This window comes from Populus trichocarpa, chromosome 10 (genome assembly GCF_000002775.5).
Source record: "Populus trichocarpa isolate Nisqually-1 chromosome 10, P.trichocarpa_v4.1, whole genome shotgun sequence".
Taxonomy (NCBI): Eukaryota; Viridiplantae; Streptophyta; class Magnoliopsida; order Malpighiales; family Salicaceae; genus Populus; species Populus trichocarpa.
The window spans coordinates 16,835,759-16,854,649 of record NC_037294.2 but is presented as its reverse complement, the minus strand read 5'-3'; the positions used below and the strand labels follow the sequence as shown (position 1 = coordinate 16,854,649).

At 35.2% G+C, this 18,891-nt stretch overlaps 2 protein-coding genes across 4 annotated transcripts; both read left to right on the top strand.

Annotated features, from left to right (window-relative positions):
* Positions 1-473: 473 nt before the first annotated feature.
* LOC7481557 (CSC1-like protein At1g69450) lies at positions 474-9,774 on the top strand. 3 transcript variants are annotated; one of them, XM_024611116.2, is made up of 11 exons: positions 474-856; positions 1,171-1,492; positions 1,576-1,731; positions 2,828-2,891; positions 3,188-3,397; positions 3,524-3,703; positions 4,793-5,091; positions 5,892-6,168; positions 6,574-6,849; positions 8,952-9,185; positions 9,322-9,774. In XM_024611116.2, the coding sequence occupies exons 2-11, from the start codon at positions 1,212-1,214 to the stop codon at positions 9,481-9,483; spliced, it is 2,139 nt and encodes a 712-aa protein (XP_024466884.1). In that variant the 5' UTR covers positions 474-856; positions 1,171-1,211; the 3' UTR covers positions 9,484-9,774. The 3 variants fall into 3 exon arrangements, with proteins under 3 accessions (XP_024466884.1, XP_024466882.1, XP_024466883.1); XM_024611114.2 differs by having other exon boundaries at positions 1,168-1,492; XM_024611115.2 differs by having other exon boundaries at positions 1,130-1,492.
* A 4,066-nt stretch (positions 9,775-13,840) lies between these two features.
* Positions 13,841-15,176, top strand: LOC18102638 (ethylene-responsive transcription factor ERF013). The gene is made up of 4 exons (XM_024610706.1): positions 13,841-14,105; positions 14,358-14,664; positions 14,748-14,890; positions 15,097-15,176. The coding sequence occupies exons 1-4, from the start codon at positions 13,841-13,843 to the stop codon at positions 15,174-15,176; spliced, it is 795 nt and encodes a 264-aa protein (XP_024466474.1).
* The last annotated feature ends 3,715 nt before the right edge of the window (positions 15,177-18,891 follow it).

Below are 18,891 nucleotides of genomic sequence, written 5' to 3'. Positions count from 1 at the left end.
ATGAAATTGTATAATTTGTGTGATTTTTAAAGTTCAATGACCAAAATACTTTTTTTGCAAATTCAATGACATGCCATCCATATTTAGCAACTTTTTTATTTTAATTATTGTTATTTTAATTTTACATTTTCATAAAAAAATCAAGGAATACTGAATGCAACCTTAGCTAAGTATATACTTATTTTCTTTATTCAAATCAAGTCTCGAACGACATGAGGGCATATTGTTGTTTTTTTGTAATTTAAAAAAGCCATTCAGAGGGCAAAAGTGCAAAACCTCTTTTTTACCTTTCACAGAGCAAGGCGGAGGTTTATTGTTTTTTTTCGTTTATCTATGGAAGCACCGCTCAAGCTATGCTTTATAGTTTATAAAGAGAGAACGAAGGAAACACGTGGTCCCTAGATGACGACACTCAAAGGAGTGTCGACTGGGAATAGTAGTTGCTACTTACTAGTTAGTGTCGACACTCAAAGTTGACTACCAGCCGTTCCTCCCATTCCCTCAGTAAATCCCCAAATCATCCCTGTCTCCCACCACCAAACAAACGCCTCGATCACCCGTCATTTGCGTTTTACTGGCCGCCTTGACAAGCAATGAACATGATACCAGCAGGGGTATTACTGGCAATTAATCAAGCTCAACAAACTCAAATAAGCAATCTCAGTATACACGGTTTAGCTGCTCACAACGATCTCTCCAGAACAGTACCAGATTCTACTGCTGCAAGTCTCTACACTACCGTTACGAACTTACGATTGCACCTCACGTTAGATTTGTTTTTGAATTCTTTACTCAGAAGAACATTTTGCTTCTCTTACAAGCAGCAGCTGCTGCAGCAGAATCCAAACAGCACGAGGTGTGGATTTTCTCCGTTGATATTTTTTTTTGCTTTCGATTTTCTTATGTAGGTTTCTTTTCCGTGGCATCATTTTTTTTACTTCTCGATCAACTTTATGAAAGTAATCAAAATTAATCAAGCTTTGCACTAGATTTATTTTATTTTTAATCGATGGTAGCTTCAACCGGGAGTGAGAGGAGCAGTGTAATTAAGTCATATTAATCCATGATTAATTTGAAGTAACAAAGTGATTATCATGTCTTAATTGTAATTAGAGTGCAATTTTCTTAGGGTGTTAAATATTTGTCCCTGTTCTTGCTGCGGTGTAGAAGTTCGTTCGTCTTTCTCGAGGTTTTGAGATTGGTCTGCTGAAATGCTCGTCTCGGCTATTCTAACATCTGTGGGGATAAACTCTGCTCTATGTGTTATATTCCTGGTACTGTATTCTATATTGAAGAAACAACCAAGTTATTATGAAGTTTTTGCACCGCGCTTGCTCGCGGAAGGGAGTTCTAAACAGGGAAGCCGTTTCAATCTTGAAAGGCTATTACCATCTGCTGGTTGGTTGTCAAAGGCATGGAAGCTATCTGAAGAGGAAATGTTATCTTCTTCAGGCTTGGATGCTGTGGTGTATATGCGAATGATAACTTTCTGGTAATTCTAGTCATATTCAAGGAAGCTTTTTAATCTGCCATTAAACAAAGCCTTATTTTTCTTGCTTTATCTGAATACTGCAGTTTGAAAGTGTTTTCATTCGCTGGGATAATAGGAATACTTATTCTTCTCCCAGTGAACTGTTCGGGGACTGAGCTTGACCAAATTGATTTTGCTGATTTGTATACTAGCTCACTGGATGCGTTTACCATTTCAAATGTAAATAGTGGCTCAAAGTTGTAAGTATGATCTGCAAATCTGGCTTTAACATGTGCAGTCAATTTATTTAAGAAGTTCTAACATGCTAAAAGTATCCATGTGAATAGTCTTAATTTCTTGAGGCTTAAATTGCTTCTGAAGTTATATTTGCTTTAACTGCTGCTTCTTTTGATTCCTGCAGTTCTCACTCGATTATCCACTTTTATTTTAGCCTTGAGATGTAAAACTCAATTATAAACTTCATTTCTCATTTTGAACATATGCAGCAGCAACCTTTGTCTGAACCCTTATCAAAAAAAAAAAAAAAAAAACCTTTGTCTGAACCCATAATTCTGGAAATTGTCCTTCATCATGCAGATAAGGTTGCTTGCAATTATATTCAGTTGCATGACTTGGTTGATTTTTTTCAGCAATATTACAATGGCTTTGATGATTAGAATGCTAATTTGAAACTCTTTCTAATGCTTTTAGCTCTAGATCTTTTTCTTTTTTTTTATCTGCTTTATTGATGAAGCTCAGAAGCATATTTGTTTTAGGTGTTGTTGATTACATCACCCATGAATACCAAGTGAGTTTTTAACGGAGAATTGGATGGAAGGTGACATAATGGGTCTATTAATAGTTTTGTATAGGAGAGGTGTCAATCCGAACCCAAAAAGAATAAGGGTTTCCATCCAAATGACCGATTTGCCTAGAAAATGCTACTCATTTGTCTGAATGGTGTTAGCTCATTTGGGCTTCCATTCATTATGGAAAATAGTTTTCATCTAGAATTAAGAATCCACTTATTACATAACTCATACACACAGTTAATTTGAAGCAAATCCGAGTAGGACAACTCGATTTCACATTAAACATTCACATATTTATGCTTTGGTGAGGGCCTGGAAATGAATTAACTTTGTAACACATCCAGGATATTAGGCAGTGTAATATTCTTATGGTAAGGATAGTGTACTGTGTAGAGGAAGTCACGCATTTTGGCAATTTTTTAGCAGGTTATGGATTCACTTCTCTGCTGTATATGTTGTCATTTTTTTCATCTTCTATCTACTTTATTATGCAAGTTTGTGTGTACTGTGTAGAGAAACTCACGCATTTTGGCCATTTTTGCAGGTTATGGATTCACTTCTCTGCTGTATATGCTGTCACTATTTTCATATGCTATCTACTGTATTATGTAAGTTCCATTTTATGCGGTTATATCTTATTGTGAATCCTTATTTTAGCAGAATTTGACCACCTTCAAATCCTTTTGCCTAGGACTGTGAATGTAAGTTTTCCATTTTCATTGATCAGGGGATAAATCAGATTTATATTTTGGTGTGGATCTACACACATTGTTCGTATGGACAGGAGACTGTTAATTATTTAGCAGGGTGTTGGTTATAATTCTCTCATGATGAACTGATAAAATGTATTAATAAGTTATTTCTTGATACATAAACAGCTGCTGACGGGTATTTGATTCTGTAGGAATATAACTATATTTCTTCAAAAAGGATTGCATATTTTTATTCAGCCAAACCTCAGCCACATCAGTTCACCATTTTAGTTCGCAATATCCCTGTCTCAGTTGGAAGCAATGTCAGTGACAGTGTTGAGAGCTTCTTTACAGAGTATCACCCTACCACATATCTTTCACATACAGTTCTTCGTCGAACTAGCAAAGTTCAGAGCCTCATTGTAAGTAATGTCTTTTTCTTCCCTCACCATTGTCACCAATGTTTTTCTCTTTCCCTTTTTCTATATATCTAAGCTCCCTTTAAATTACTTTGCATTTATTTCCTCTTTTTTTCCCTTGGGGTTCAGAAAGATGCAAACAAATTGTACAAGAGGCTTCTTCACTTGCAATCAGAACCATCTGAACAGAAGTATAAGCGAGTTGGATTGTGTGGACATAAGGTTGATCTTTTGGATCATTATGGGAAGAGGTTAGATGACTTAGAGCAGAATGTGAGATTGAAGCAATCAGAGGCATTATTGGCAGAAGTATGTGGTGCTCCTTTCACTATTATTTTACTTCCACTGACATTCTTTAATTGTCAAATTTATACCTTATTCAACAGTTAAAATAACCATCAAATATGCATGAAGGTGTTGAAATCCTTTAAAATGTGGTGCGCATCACCAGTATCAAATTTAGTAACATTGAACAATGTTTAAGTTGTAAAATGCATTTGCATGTATCTTGGTAAATAGTGTTATTCACGAATCAAAATGTTTATAGCATTACAGTACCATTTATTTTTTGAAAAGGTTGCCATGCTTGAATGATATTGTTGGTCAACATGATTTTTCTCTCGATTAAAACAAGTAAGAAAGTTGGGTTGAATTTTGTTCTCCTGTTAAGAATTTGCTGGAGATCAAGTTTTGTGAAATTGTAATATTGCAAAAGAATAACCCAAGTCAAAATTGTGAAGCACATATTTGAATTAATCAGTCCTTGAATGTTTCTGTCAGTTTTAGAGCTCATGGAGAAATACAAATGACAACCCTGCCCTTTCATCTCCCACCCAACCCCAAAGAAAGATAACAACCCTACCCTCTCTCCTTCAACCCGCTTCCCCAAAGGAGATAACATTCTGTGTCAGTGCACCATTTTTTTGTCCAGAGTCTCGGTGCGCTCAAATACATGCTTGTGTACTTGCTTAAACCAGTTTTGGATGGTTTATTTTGGAATTCATTTTCATCACAGCTCTAAAGCACTAATCAACCTGATACTTTGCAGTACTTTGATTTTTCTGAAGTACTTATAGTCTCATGGTAGCAGCCATTGTACTCTGACTGGAATGTTTCATATTATCTCATCATCTTCAGGTAGAGGATGACTATGAAAACCTAGTTTTCCAAAATCAAGCTGATGCCCATAACGTGTATTCTTGCCATTGATTGCCATGCCTTCTGTTTAGTTTCTTTAGATTTTCTTTTTATACTTTTTTGGTGTTGTGCTGACCCATAATGTGTATTCTTGCCATTGATATCCACTCCTTTTGATTAGTTTCTTCAGATTTTCTTTTTGTACCTTTTTGGTGTTGTGGTGGTGCATGCTATTAATTTACGCTCTTTCTCTTGTTAAAGGATACTCATGCTGCCTTTGTGTCATTCAAGTCGCGGTATGGTGCTTCCACTGTTTTCCATCTGCAACAATCAATCAACCCCACACATTGGCTCACAGAAGAAGCTCCTGCACCTGATGATGTCTATTGGCCTTTTCTTTCATCATCATTCATGCGAAGATGGATTTCTAAGCTTGTGGTTGTAGTTGCATGTATTCTTCTTACAGTTTTGTTCCTTATTCCTGTTGTAGTTGTACAAGGTCTCACTAACCTGAGTCAGCTGGAAGTTTGGTTTCCATTCCTGAAAAGCATTCTAGACATGTAAGTAATGATCTCGAGTCTTTGTACTATCAGTGTTGCCATCATATCATCCTTGACAATTCAACCCTCATCTACTTGAAAACCTCTCACTCTCTCTTGCCATCTACTTTTTTCCTACTATGAATTGAAGTCGTCCATTGGTACTGTCAGCAAAGAATGGCCACTGGTATTTTAGAGTATGTCCTGGAGCACTTGCCTCTAGTATCCATTTCATGAATGTCTATATGATAAGATTTCAATGGGTGGCCAGGATCATGAATAGTAAGGATTTATGCTGAACAGTATCAATGGAATAATTCAGAGTTTTTCATATGTAATTTCTCTAGGGATCTTCTATTGCCATTGTTGAACCCTCTTATTGGATGCTTCAATTGATTGATATGGCATTTGGTGTCATGTGCTGCTCTAGATTATCAATAATCAGTGCAGTAAGTTCACTTTTTTTGTGATTTTGGCAGAAAAGTATTTCCTTGATAAACTGCAGCAACCTTTTCCAGTGGGTTTTCAGAGTCCAATGTTGTGCCATGTTTCTCAAAGCGTATTTCAAGGCGTTTCTAATGTATCTCTTTTACTTTTCAAAGCATGCTCTCCCCAAATTGACACAGGACATATCTGAAATGTGCTAACAGATAGAAAGAGCACGCTGAATTATTTCTACTGTTGTTTCGGTTGGGATTAGAAAAGTTGTTTTTCTTCTTTTACACATATCATTGAGGTGATTCATAACAATTACTCCATTATAGCTGGATTTATTCTTCCACAATGATGCAAGATACTAAATTTTGTGATCTTACTCGCAGATCATTTGTCAGTCAAGTAATTACAGGATATCTTCCTAGTCTGATTCTTCAGTTGTTCCTAAAGGCCGTGGCCCCAATCATGGTGTTCCTTTCCTCCATTCAAGGATACATTTCTCATAGCATGATAGAAAAGAGTGCATGTAAGAAAGTACTCTGGTTCACAATATGGAACATCTTCTTCGCCACTGCATTTTCTGGGTCCATATTTTATCAGGTTTCCATCTTTCTTGACCCCAAGAAAATTCCTGCAAAGTTGGCTGTTGCTGTTCCAGCTCAGGTGAGTGTGTGTTACTGAAATCTTATTACAAAATTTTCAATTTGTTACGAGAGAGAAGTGTGTGTGTTTTTGGAAGCAGAGAAACCTAACATGTTTGCTGAATACTCATTCTTTCTATCAATTATATCTCGCATTGCTCTCCAATCCTCTTCTCAATATTGGAAAGACACTAAAAAACAGAATACAAATGAATTTCTTTGAAGTGAAAGGAGATAATCTGAGGGCATTTTGTCTACTGGAGGGGTGAAAACAACTTCAACGACTGATAACTGAACAAAATTTAGTGGCCTCTCGCTTTGAGGACTGAAATAGCCGATTAAGAGATTCATGATAGCTATTGTCTGATTGACAAATTACTGCGAGATATAACAAAACAAGAACGTGACAAATTTTAATTTTTTGTAGGCGTCATTTTTCATTACTTATGTTGTCACTTCTGGATGGACGAGCACTACATCAGAACTTGCTCGCATATTCCCTCTAATTTGCCATCTAACAACTAAGTGTTGTGCTAAAAGTACGGATGAAGGAATTGAAGTTCCATCTATTCCTTACCACAAGGACATTCCGAGGATTCTTTTCTTTGGACTTCTTGGCATTACGTATTTCTTCCTAGCTCCAGTCATTCTGCCCTTCCTTCTGGTGTATCTCTGTCTCGCATACATCATCTTCCGTAACCAGGTTTCTTTTCTTATTTTATTTTTTTTATCATACCTTTTATAATATGAATTATTTTGCCTTCGAAATGTATCATATTAGGTAGGTTGTTTTGTTGTGATGTAGTTTCAGAATTTTATCATCGTAAAAGACAGTTACAGTTTGGAAACACTAAAATGTTTTTAGAATTAGTAAAAATACAATATGCATATTCATATTTACATGCTCAATGCAATTCTGTTAAATATGAAAATTTGAAGGAGGTGTATTTCCTTTATATATCAGCAAAGGTTACAACTTGGAATGGAGCCGTATCGACCAGTAAGAATCACTGTGGTCTTAGCTCATTCCTTTTCGTAGCAGATATAGGGAAAGTAATCATTATAATGGAAGTGTGGGTAGCTGCAACCATGAGTCTGTAAATTTTCCTCTTTCATTCTGATGCAAGGTAGCTTGAACAACGTTTTAAGAGATTTTAGGTTGAATCTTTAATAGGTAATTGTTGTAGGGTTGATTAGGTATATGGGTGAGAGGTTGTTTAATATGGATGAGCATTTAAGGGTTTGAATCACGCAATCAAAAGCAAATGATTAAACACGATTTTGAGTGCTTGAACTTATCTGGTTTTACAATGATTGTCTAATTTTTAATTTTGTTCATTTAAGTGTCTGATTTTTTTAATTTTGACAATCGAGTCATTATACCTGCTAAACTCTGTGGACTATCACATGACCTAACCTTCATCTAGCAAAAGTCATTTTGTTAAGATATTTATATAATTATTCACATACTCTCTCTCTATATGTGTCTAAAAGAGTGAGACAAACACTTTAATTTTTTTTTAATTTCTCGTCCTTTTCTCTCCCTTTCCTATCTCTTTCCTCTTTTCTTCTCGTCATCCTTTCTTCTTCTTTCTCTATTTTCATTTATTTCAATCTAAGAAAACCAACGTGGTATCGAAGAACTAAAACACTAACAAAAGTCAGTATTGTGCTGACATTAGTAATGATATCATGCTTATGTCAGCATGGCATAAGCGCCTCAGATGGCATCCTTTTTCCTGCTTTTGGTAGCTCTTTTACCCATCAACAAAAGCCCCATGGTTTAAACAAAAATTGATGTCTTTTACTTTGCCAATTTGTAGAGATATGGTTTGACAAAAAGGTCAGCTTTGATTTTCTAAGTACTCTAGTTTTTAGGGACTGTTTGATCAAGATATTTGGGTTTTTTTTAAGATATTCTTAGATGAGTTTGCCTTGGATTTTAATGTTTAGCAAAAGTCAAGTGGTCTCTTGTAGAGTTGAGACATGACAAAAGTAAGCTCAGGTGAAAACTCAAAAACTGCTAATAATGAGAGTAATGGAAGTCGAGTTGGAGCTATTAGTGATAATCCCTCACCTCATATCAGTCTTATTAAACTAGATGAAACCAATTACCTTGCTTGGTCCCATTCATGCTTATTATTTATCAAAGCCCGAAGAATGTATGATACATCACAAAAAAAAGTAATGCCAGCAACAAATGACCTATTACTTAATCGATGGAATTCAGAAAACTCCTTAGTTATGTCTGGGCACATTAACTCCATGGGGCCTTCTATTGCTCGTGGGTATCTGCTCCTTGATTCCGCGTCAAAAATTTGTAGTGCTGCTAATCAGATATATTCTCAACTTGGTAATGATGCATAGATTTATGATTGTAGCTCAATATTTTGCAAAACTCAACAGTTTATGGCAAGAGTTGTATTTCTATCAATATTTTCAAGCTTATTGTCCAAATGATGTAGCTAAATTTTATATAGGAATAACTATATAGAATAGAAAAACCTAATAACTTTAATAAAATAAAATACTAAATATAAATAAAGTCTAAGATAGAGATAAAACTTCCAGTAAACTTGGAGAATACTAAAATACCCTTTCATCATAGAATTTAAATAAAACACATAAATCTAATTCCTTTGTGCTTGCATCACGTTATTTACCCGGACTATTGATTTTCAAGTTGGGAAGGGGCCACACTTTTTCACAGTTTGTTTTCTGCATTGCTCATTTCTAAGGATTTTTATGTTAGTGCTAGATTCTTACAAGTTGGAAAAAAATTGACACTGCAAATATATGATGCAGTTCATAAATGTATACGCTCCCAAGTATGAAACTGCGGGGAAATTTTGGCCTATCGCTCACAATTCGATGATATTTTCTCTGGTACTCATGCATGCAATTGCAGTGGGAATTTTTACTCTGAAGAAGCTCCCTCTTGCATCAACCTTAATTATTCCTCTTCCAGTTCTCACGCTTCTGTTTAATGAGTACTGCCGGAAACGCTTCCTTCCGTTTTTTATCGCTTATCCTGCTGAGGTATGTTGATATTCCAATACACCATGCCCAAGGGTATATCAATTCTTATGCTTTTATCTTGTTATCCCCCTTTCCCAACTGTACTTATGATTTCTGCTGCTCCCAGCCAAGATTTGACCTGGATAAGTGTTTTCAGGTGTTGATAAAGAAGGACATGGAAGATCAAAATGATGCTACAATGTCTGAGTTTCTTGATAGATTGGTCACCGCCTATCGGGACCCAGCTCTAATGCCGATTCAGTACTCTGCAGACATTGACAGCCTTAACAGACCGCTTATATCATCTGCTGGAGTTTGAATGTGAGGAACGGTTGTGTTTGCGTTGTATTGGCTCTTGAACTGAATAGTAATGGTGGTTTCTGTTATCAACTACCATTTCAAGATGTTATATTTGATTTCTCTTTCATTTGGAGGACAATAGAAAAGTGTCCATGAAAACCACGTTCTATGCACGTGCGTTGTACATGCTAGTCTGCACGTGCTTGTATTTGTGCATGCACGTACTTTCAATGTTCTTGCTTAGGCATCCTGAATACTTGTTTCAGCTGACTATTTTTTTCATCTAAATATTTAAGTGTTTTTGTTGTCCTGCTCCCCTCCGTTACATTTTACTTGCCATTTGTCAATAAGCTAGAAAAATAAGAGAAACCAAAAGCATAGATAAATTGCTGTCAGATAACATGTTTATTTTTTAAAAAAAGAGGATCTTTTTTTTTTCAATGCATGTAGGAGGTTATTTTTCACTCTAAAAAATATATATTTTTAAGTAACGTTTGGTCATTTTTCTAGGATAAAAAGTATAAAAATAGTGAAGATAGAAATATCTTTAAATCTTTGATATTAAAGATATAGAAACATAAAAATAAATATCTTGTAAGAATTTTATAGTGAATTTTTGTACTTTCAAAACAGAAATATAAAAATGACAAGTCTCTATAGACAATATTTATTATTTTTTGTTTCTATCATTATAAAAAACTCTTAATTTTAAAATTATCTAATTAAAATATACAAAAATAAAAATAATTATTATCATAATTTTAAAATTTAACTTGAGAGTCAATTCTAAACAAAACCTGAGTCACTCGTCGAAACTCAAGTTATAAATCATGTTGACTCGAGTCAGCATGAAAATAATAATTATTGTTATCATAATTTTTTTTCATATTTTATTTAATCTTATTCATCATAACTAAATAAAATATATAGACAATCACTATTTTGTATATTAAAACTAAATACAATTTTATCTCCGTTTCTATCACATTACATGAACAAACACTAAATTAATTCAAATCGCACCATTATTGAACGAATTATTCTTCTAGCACAGCTGGAAACGTTTGGTATCCACAAAATTGTAAAGAACTTCTTGAACTATAAAATGAATGATACCCATGTGGCAAAGGCTTCTAGTTGTAGAAAACTGAGCACCTGACAAGAAGGAAGTGAAGTCAAAGTCAAACACTGTCAGAGTATCATTCTATGCCATGGACGATCCCTATTGGAGTGACATTTAGGCGACAAAGCCCTCTTGCAAGGAAGAGAAGACCAATGGGTGGTGGGATGGTTTATAGAACTCGAGGGGGAAAAAAAAAGTAATTCTACAGGGATCAAAGAAAAAGTCAAAGCTACAATGCATGCCGCCCATGTGGGGTATCCTTTGGAGGGTGTTGAAATGGGTTTGACTCGCTGTAAAGTGATTGGTTTGGCGGATGCATTATGAATATATTTATTGTCAAAAATTTTAATTGAATAAGTATTTTGCAGTATTTAATATCATGTATTTTTATTTTTAATTTAAAAATACATTATGAATATATTTATTTTTGATGCATGAAAAAAGCAAACATGCTTTTAATTATCTAATCACCAAATCAAATATAATTAAAAAAATCAATAATTTGAAGAAAGCAAGAAATCGTGCTTGGGCAATCTCTTTTGGAAGGTAATTATCTATTTTGATATATTTTTAATTAAAATATATTTTAAAAAATAATATTTATCACATTTACAAACAAACTCTAAGTTCAAGGATAGTTTCATGCAAAGTTTTAATTTAAAGGACCAAAGTGTAAAAAAATATACAATTTTATAAAATTCACTTGAAAAATTTAATAAACCATGCTCTTATTCTTTTAATAAACATCATGAATGTTCATAACCGAGTTTGTCAAATACATATTTTTGATAAAAAAAATTTATATATATAGTTTAAGTATTTTAAAATATATAATTCAAATAGAAATTTATATATATTTTAAACAATTTAAAAATACAATATGATTATTCCTTCATGAATTTTTATTATCTAACAATCAACATCCCAACCAAATTGTAATCAATTCAAACAAAGCACAGGCAAAGCTACCGAAGGCAAAACTTTGTCTCTTTCGAAAATGCTGCTAGTTAAATTGAGTTGGTCTAAAAAGGCTCTCAAGCAAAGCAAAATTAAATAAACAGGGGAAAGAAATTAGCAAGATTTCGATGTCAGTGGGGAGTTAATTGTCACTTCATCATGCAATTTTTTTTTCTCTCACATAATTATTTTTTAAAAATTATTTTTAATTTCAACATATTAAAATAATTCAAAAACACTAAAAAAAATTAATTTTAAAAAATAAAATAATTTGTTTTAAATTTTTTCATATACACCTTTAAAATATAAAAACATTCAGTCCCGAGATTCAAAACAAAATAAAAAAATAAGGCACTAATTTAGTCCCTTGTGGGATTGTTCTTGAAAATGACAAATAATCCTTAGATGAACATCAAATTCTTCTGGGAGTCTTATGCTAAGCAGGTTAGAAACATCACAAAAGCCAGGCAAATGCATTGCATCTGTAAAGACTATTTTCCTGTGGACTGAATACAGTCAGTCACACCTGGCTGCATCATGTCGGCAAATGAGATATACGCAATCCATGCACAGTCTTCCTTTTCATATCCAATCCCAACTAATCAGGGGATTTTTCTTTATATTCCTGGTCCCATTTTGAAAAAGGTTAGACATTTTCCAAAAATTTCCAAGAAAAATTTCTGAAAGTAGCTGATCATATTCTGGGAGTCTCTACTATAAAGAAAGCAAAAAAAAAAAAAAAAAAAAAACCCTACTCCTTTCATTTCCCTTTCTTGTTCTTTAATCTTCCTAAAGTTTCTTTCATCTAAATTTTCCTACGCAGTTCAAGCTTTCGTCTTTGTAAAAACTCACTTCTGTTAAAGAAAGTAGCTGATCTAGAAATTAATAGTTGCCTAGAAATTAATACAACAACTTACGATGGTGGGTGGAGTGACACCGCTGTTGTTGTTTGGACTCTGGATCTCACGATAATTGATGAAAAGAATGTCATCGATGATAAAAAAAATTAAAAAAAAAGGGTTGTTGGTAGTGGTTGATTGTTGGACGGTTGAAAAAAAAAAACTAAAAAAGAGACTGATGAATAGAGTAAATGTCGTGAATAGTTGAAATAATAAAAACAGTTTTAAAATCGTGATTTCGATTTATTTTACTTGATTTTACTCGGTATAGTTTCATTTTATTAATTTTTAAGTTTTTAAAATGATTTCACATGTTAAATATGATTTAACTCATAATTTTAACAATATTGTTCATAAAACTTTACTAAAAAAATCAATAATTTTTATTTAATTATTTACAAATTTACCATTATTTTTTATTTAATGATTAAAAATCTCAAGTACATTTAAACATCCCTACACAGGCTACACTGCTTTAACATCCCCAGTACTGGAGTGGGCCCCCGGCTACACTGATCAACTGTAAATTCAAGGGGTTGCGAGGGCTTTTAAAAAGGGAAACAGCTGCTCGTTAGCAAGATTGACGGTGTATGTGTGAATGTATTTGGTTCAGAGTATTTTTTTTTTAGAAATATATTAAAATAATATTTTTAATATCATTATATTAAAATAATTTACAAAATAAAAAAATAATTTAAAACAATTTTTTTTTTTTAAAAAAAACACAATTTCAATCACATTATCAAACAAAGCTTTATAACAAAATGAAGAATATGCACATATGCTTTTAGCATAAAGTGTATACAAATTGAAAGATTAATATAATATTAGTTGTCAAAACAATCTCGCATCACTATCATCGCGTAACAAGGAAGACCAGTTGAAGGAAACTGCAAAAAAAAAAAAAAAAAAAAAAAACAATTCAAAATATCGAGCAAACTGATTAAGAACGAGGTTTGACTTGGTCTCATAAGATCTCATATCATTTGCTCTGCATTGAATTCTCGTCTTTGTTGAAAGGGATATCTCAGTATGGTATTGACTCTTTATATATATATATATATATATATATATATATATGTATATATATAGAAAAGGAGAGAGAGTGAGAGCCGAAATAAAATGGAACAACGAGGTAATTACAGGCAGTATAATTCCTGACTATTCACAAACCTCGTATGTTACTATGTTAGTGGACAGCATCTCCTCGCTCTTATGTACACGTCTCAAAACATTGCACATAACACACAAATAGCAAGCTTACATGCAACCTCGACATTATTTGTAAATAAAACAGGAAGAGTTTGAATTAGAGAAGAATCATAGGATCAGGAATATGGTGAGGGAGAGAAAGGCAAGCGAAGGTGAAGGAAGAAAAGGTAAGCAATGATGGAAACATGGCTTGGGACCGAAAGATGGAGGAGGCTGAATCACTCCATGGAGTTCGGAGAGCTCGAAAACGATACCCTGGGGTGCGGCAGCGGCCGTCAGGGCGATGGGTGGCAGAGATAAAAGACACAATTCAAGAGATTAGAGTGTGGTTGGGGACTTATGATACAGCTGGGGAAGCCGCAAGAGCTTATGACGAAGCAGCTTGCTTGCTTCGTGGAGCTAATACTCGAACAAAAATTTCTGGCCTTGCTCCCCATCTTCTCGTTCAAAGCCAGCTCTTCCCCTAAAGATTGTCAACATTCTGTTACTTAGGCTTAAAGCTAGAAACAATGCCTTGATACCAACTACCGCTTTTCCTGTTAACCAAGAGGAGCAAAAAGCAAGAGAAGTGGAAGAAAATCAGTTCGATCACTTCTTCGAAATGCCTGGAGATTTCATCATTGTTGAAAATAGTGATACCGCAAATAGCACTGCTGATACTATGACTACTAGTGATCACATGAGTGGTTGCTTTGAATCTAGTTATACCACAGAAGATCATAGGAACACATGGCGCATTTGAAGTAGATGATAACTGGAGTAATGTTGATGGCAATGGTCAAAGTGGACAGCAAGAAGGGAGAGGAGAAGAAGAGATTGATATGAGGCTGTTTGATTTTCAATTTGATGATGCATTAGAATCATCTTGCTACCATCCTCCATTTGACATAGCACAGGAGATGATGGAGCCAATGGAGCAGGAACATAACGGGGACGAGCCACCAAATGTTAGGAGAGATCATGAAAGCATGAACGCAAGTTCACGGCTTCTCTTTATGCCTATAATGGGGTATCCGAATGTTTAAGGCTGGCACTCAGATCAGGAGTGCCAGCAGTGGCAACTTGTGGATATGATTTGCCCTCTAACCTTAGAATCAACAGTAATAACAACGAAGAGGAAGAGAAAAGGGATGGAAAGGGAAAATATGTCGAAGAGGAGGTCCAAGAAGTCGTTGGGATTCCACATGCACCAACAGCAAGGTCGTCTTCTTCTCCCTCTTCATTGAGCAAGGAAGGTTGTGAATTATCTCTTTGGAGCTCGCTGGATCTTCCTCCTATCTGCTTCAATATTATTTAGGGGATATTGATCATAACATAAGCTAATAGTGTCGGTGCTATTTTTGTAGCAACTTAGCCTGGATTCTTCATGTTTCATTAAGCAACAAAATAAGCGACAATTGCAGTTCAGCGTTGCTTCTTTTTGGTTCATGATACAATGCAGGGATCAATAATGAATCAAATTCTAATTCTAGTTCAGCCGTGCTTGAGGCGCCAGGTTTGCTAACCCTCTTGGATTATTGAGTTGTATCCCCCATGTGCAAGAATTAAAGCAGAACAAACAGCTCTGCTAGAAGGAGAAGGAGGTCGCTTGCCTCCAGAAATAAGCTAGGTGGTTAATCACTTGTATAATTACACTGTACTTTCATTTTCACATTCTAATTACAATAAGATTTAGGAACCAAACCCAAGATTGGTCCTCTCATTCCACAATATGCTTGAGCATATCCATTGCTCCCGCAATATCAATAAGCCTAATTTTTAAACCAATCGGGAGGTTAAGCATCATTAATAGCTTCTTTTATTGGTTTGAATCATGATTAATATCTGCCTCTTCAGTTTTTCAAAGGTGGTTTGAGTTAAAAATAGTCAGGATACTAGGCGTGTGGTCATGATCCTCTAATAGATTTCCCGCAGGATCTTCTCAATCTGCTCAACTTTCCGTACACTCAAGATTTGTATGACCTAATCAGTAAGATAAAGAAGCTACTTAACTTTAATTAATGTGATGATCCAAGACTTTTCCTAGTCTTGGTGCAGATTGTCAAAAGTTTAGTTCCTTCCATTTACCTAAATCATATTTAAGGAACGTTGCCACCTTGCTTTACAACTTTAGCTAGAGAAAGTGAGGGAGAGACTTTAAGATGTTTCTGTTTGGTACCAAGTTCAACACTAAATTAATGGCTACAGAGCATATTCAATAATGCTGTGTTTTTTTTTTTTTTTGCAAAGGTGCATGATTTAAAAGAGGTGATGACATTGTGGGGATAAAAAGGAACATCTAGGAGCATAAAATAGAAATGCAAATATTCATGTGACAGATTCTGAGACATTAGCATGACAGGCAAACAATCTGAGATAGACAGATTCATTTTATTTCCTTCGTCATGGCCAACTATCTAACCAATCCTTCTTTTTTCCAGCCCTAGTGTAACTTTGAATTTCTTTCCCCTTTTGTCCACACCCACTAGCAGGGCCACTGCATCTGTTGGGATTGTTTTCACCGCATTATGGTACAAAATGAGCCATCTTGGCATCCATTAACGATCAAGAAAAAAGAATTCAGTTTGTCATTTCCAATGGTTGGTTTTAGTATTATAATATCTCGTGAATGTTGAACATGCCATATCTGAAAGTAAATGCCATGAACACACACACACACGTATCTGTTTTATCTCTACCTGAACCAGCAGCAATACATGATTAGAAATTAGAATTCGTCCTCTCTAATTTTTTTGTTATACCATTCATGAAAAGGGTTTAAACCATTGAAATGCTCTAATTGAGGCACTGTAATCATGGTTTTGCTTAGGAAAGCAGCGATATAACCCGAGGATCCTTAGCTCTCCATGGGGATTGCTTAAGGTTGTTTTGATCTAGCAATGCTGCCCATGAGTGATTTACGAGTTTAAAAAAAAAACCTCATTTCTTTGTGTTAGAAATGCAGGACACGCCAGCTAACAACTCCATGAACAATTTCTTCGGGTAGAAAGAGAACGCAAATGTCATCAAAAGAAATATTAACCCTTTGGACAATGATCTTGGACAAGATGTGGCTGGAATTAACTGACCATGCGTGCTGCTTTCGTTTGATCATTTTGGTTGCAGTAATATAGTCTTCTCATTGTCCAAAGGGTGGGAACTACTCCAAACCATTGATTCAGCTCATGAAAAATGTGTTCATGTATCTCACTGATTAGCAGATCCAGAGGGTGTTTGAATAATCACGCTTTTAAGTGATTGTCCTCTGCCACTTAATCGGGAAACTTTATCTTCTAACCGCCCTCTCCTTCAGAGAGACAGAGAGAGAGAGAGAGAGCTCCTCGTCAACCCCATTTGCATAGTTTTTTCCGTATTTAATTTGCATCATATCTTCTTCCACCCCTGAACTTTTTGACATTGATAATGGTCCAAACCATGTGTTAACTACCAAAGCTTACATCATCGGTTTTTCTATACCATGTGGATTCGTTTATACTGTTGGATTTACATGCCTTTCTCTCTTTATCTGTCTCCTTCCTAGGAGGCCTATCTTCCCCGTAGCCCCCTGATTGAGACCTGCACACTTTCTTTAATCTTATATAACGGTCAAACAAAAAAAAAAAAGATTTACAGTGCCAATATGGTAGACTAGGCATCATTAATCTCTGGTGTGAAAGCATGATGCCTAGAGGAAAAGGATGGAGTTATATTAACAAGAATTATTAAGACTATGAAATCATCTTGGTAAGAACATGTTTTTTGGGGAATGCAACCAATCACAATTGGTCTTTTTCATTCAGCTCAATAATAGAAAATGGAGAAATGAAAGCAATACAAGATTTTAAAAAACCCATCATCACAACTTTTATGGTGAGAGTGGTGATAGAATTATTTTTTTTGGGAGTCTAATTCAGTGAAGATAATTACGAACTTCCGAATCAAAGTTAACGAGTTGAGTAAAACTTCTTTCCTCTCGACAGGCAGTTGCACTGTGACACAATGGCTCAGCAAGGAATATCATGATGCCACATGTCTGCCTTACTGTAACTTGGAAACTGTGATTGTTTGACCAATCTTCTGTTTTTGTCAATATCTTGAAGGATTCATAATTTCATATAAACAAGAGCAGTGGACGATGCTAGTGGGCATGATGTGGTCCAGATTTATAAGGAAAAAAAATGGTTTGAATTATCCTAGGCTCCACACTAATGATATTGTCCCATCACCACATTCCAACAATGTTTATCCTTAAAAATATTTGGAAAGACCCACCTTCCCAAGTGCATGAATGGCCCCCAATCTCATCCCCACCTCCATTAATCATGTTAACAAAAGTTTAGGCAAAAGGGGAGGCCGAAGGTAAGAATAAATACCATGTGAACAGATCATGGCTAGAAAAAAAACAAAAACAAATACAGCGTTGAGGTGGTCTTTTTGTATTCGAGGATAGTTTTGGTGATACTGATCTTTACCGCCTGATAGAATTAGCTTTTGTTTATGGTGAATAGGCGGGGGATAAGTGATTTCCCACGCCTATGTATCATGCATGTATGTTCAATACCGACCGCAGAAAGAGAGGGGAGAGGAAGGAACAGAACATTCGCATTCATAATAACCCTACTGATGTCAAAGGATATTAGACACACAACACATCATGAGGAATGAGGAGGTCTGGATATCCCCTTCCATACCAGGCAACTTTTGCAAAACAGTCCATAAAAGCGTTGTTGGTAGATGTAAGCATCATTCAAGAAGAAAAACCACCTCTGGTTTGGTTGTGTAATTAGGATTGTCGGTAGATAAACACACCATTCAAGAATTAGGGCCTGGAATTGGGATTTCTTTGAATTTGCACAGGGGCTTTACTTGTAGGCAGGCAGTAGGCACACAGCACTAGCAAGAAGTAAACTGGGTAGCTCGGTTTGCTTGTGCTTCTGTCATGTCTCCAAGCCCTCACCACTTTTTGGTCCGCCAAGTGGTCCCAATAGATGAAACATGGCTACAATTTAGTCCGAGTCCATTCATCTAATGCAAGTGGATGGCAATGATGAGGATGATCAACAAGATGATGCTAAAATACTCAGCAGTAAATAAGGAGAAGGGAAAAAGAAATAAATTGTAAGATATAAAGGAGGACATGGAAGTCCAGTAGCTATCAGCTGACAATAATTTCCTCCTAATAAAATGTATGCTTTTCCTCACCCCATTTGACTTCAAATCAGAATCAGGAAAGAAGAGGGTAAAAAAAAAAGAGAGG

Bases quoted from the DNA above. Each gene is read 5' to 3' on its own strand.
- LOC7481557 (XM_024611116.2), top strand. From the start codon at position 1,212: ATGCTCGTCTCGGCTATTCTAACATCTGTGGGGATAAACTCTGCTCTA. The intron at 2,892-3,187 runs GTAAGTTCCATT...TTGATTCTGTAG, and splicing joins TATGCTATCTACTGTATTAT to GAATATAACTATATTTCTTC. The intron at 9,186-9,321 runs GTATGTTGATAT...AAGTGTTTTCAG, and splicing joins TTATCGCTTATCCTGCTGAG to GTGTTGATAAAGAAGGACAT.
- LOC18102638 (XM_024610706.1), top strand. From the start codon at position 13,841: ATGGCTTGGGACCGAAAGATGGAGGAGGCTGAATCACTCCATGGAGTT. The intron at 14,106-14,357 runs GCCAGCTCTTCC...CTTTGAATCTAG, and splicing joins TCCCCATCTTCTCGTTCAAA to TTATACCACAGAAGATCATA. The intron at 14,665-14,747 runs GTATCCGAATGT...CTCTAACCTTAG, and splicing joins CTCTTTATGCCTATAATGGG to AATCAACAGTAATAACAACG.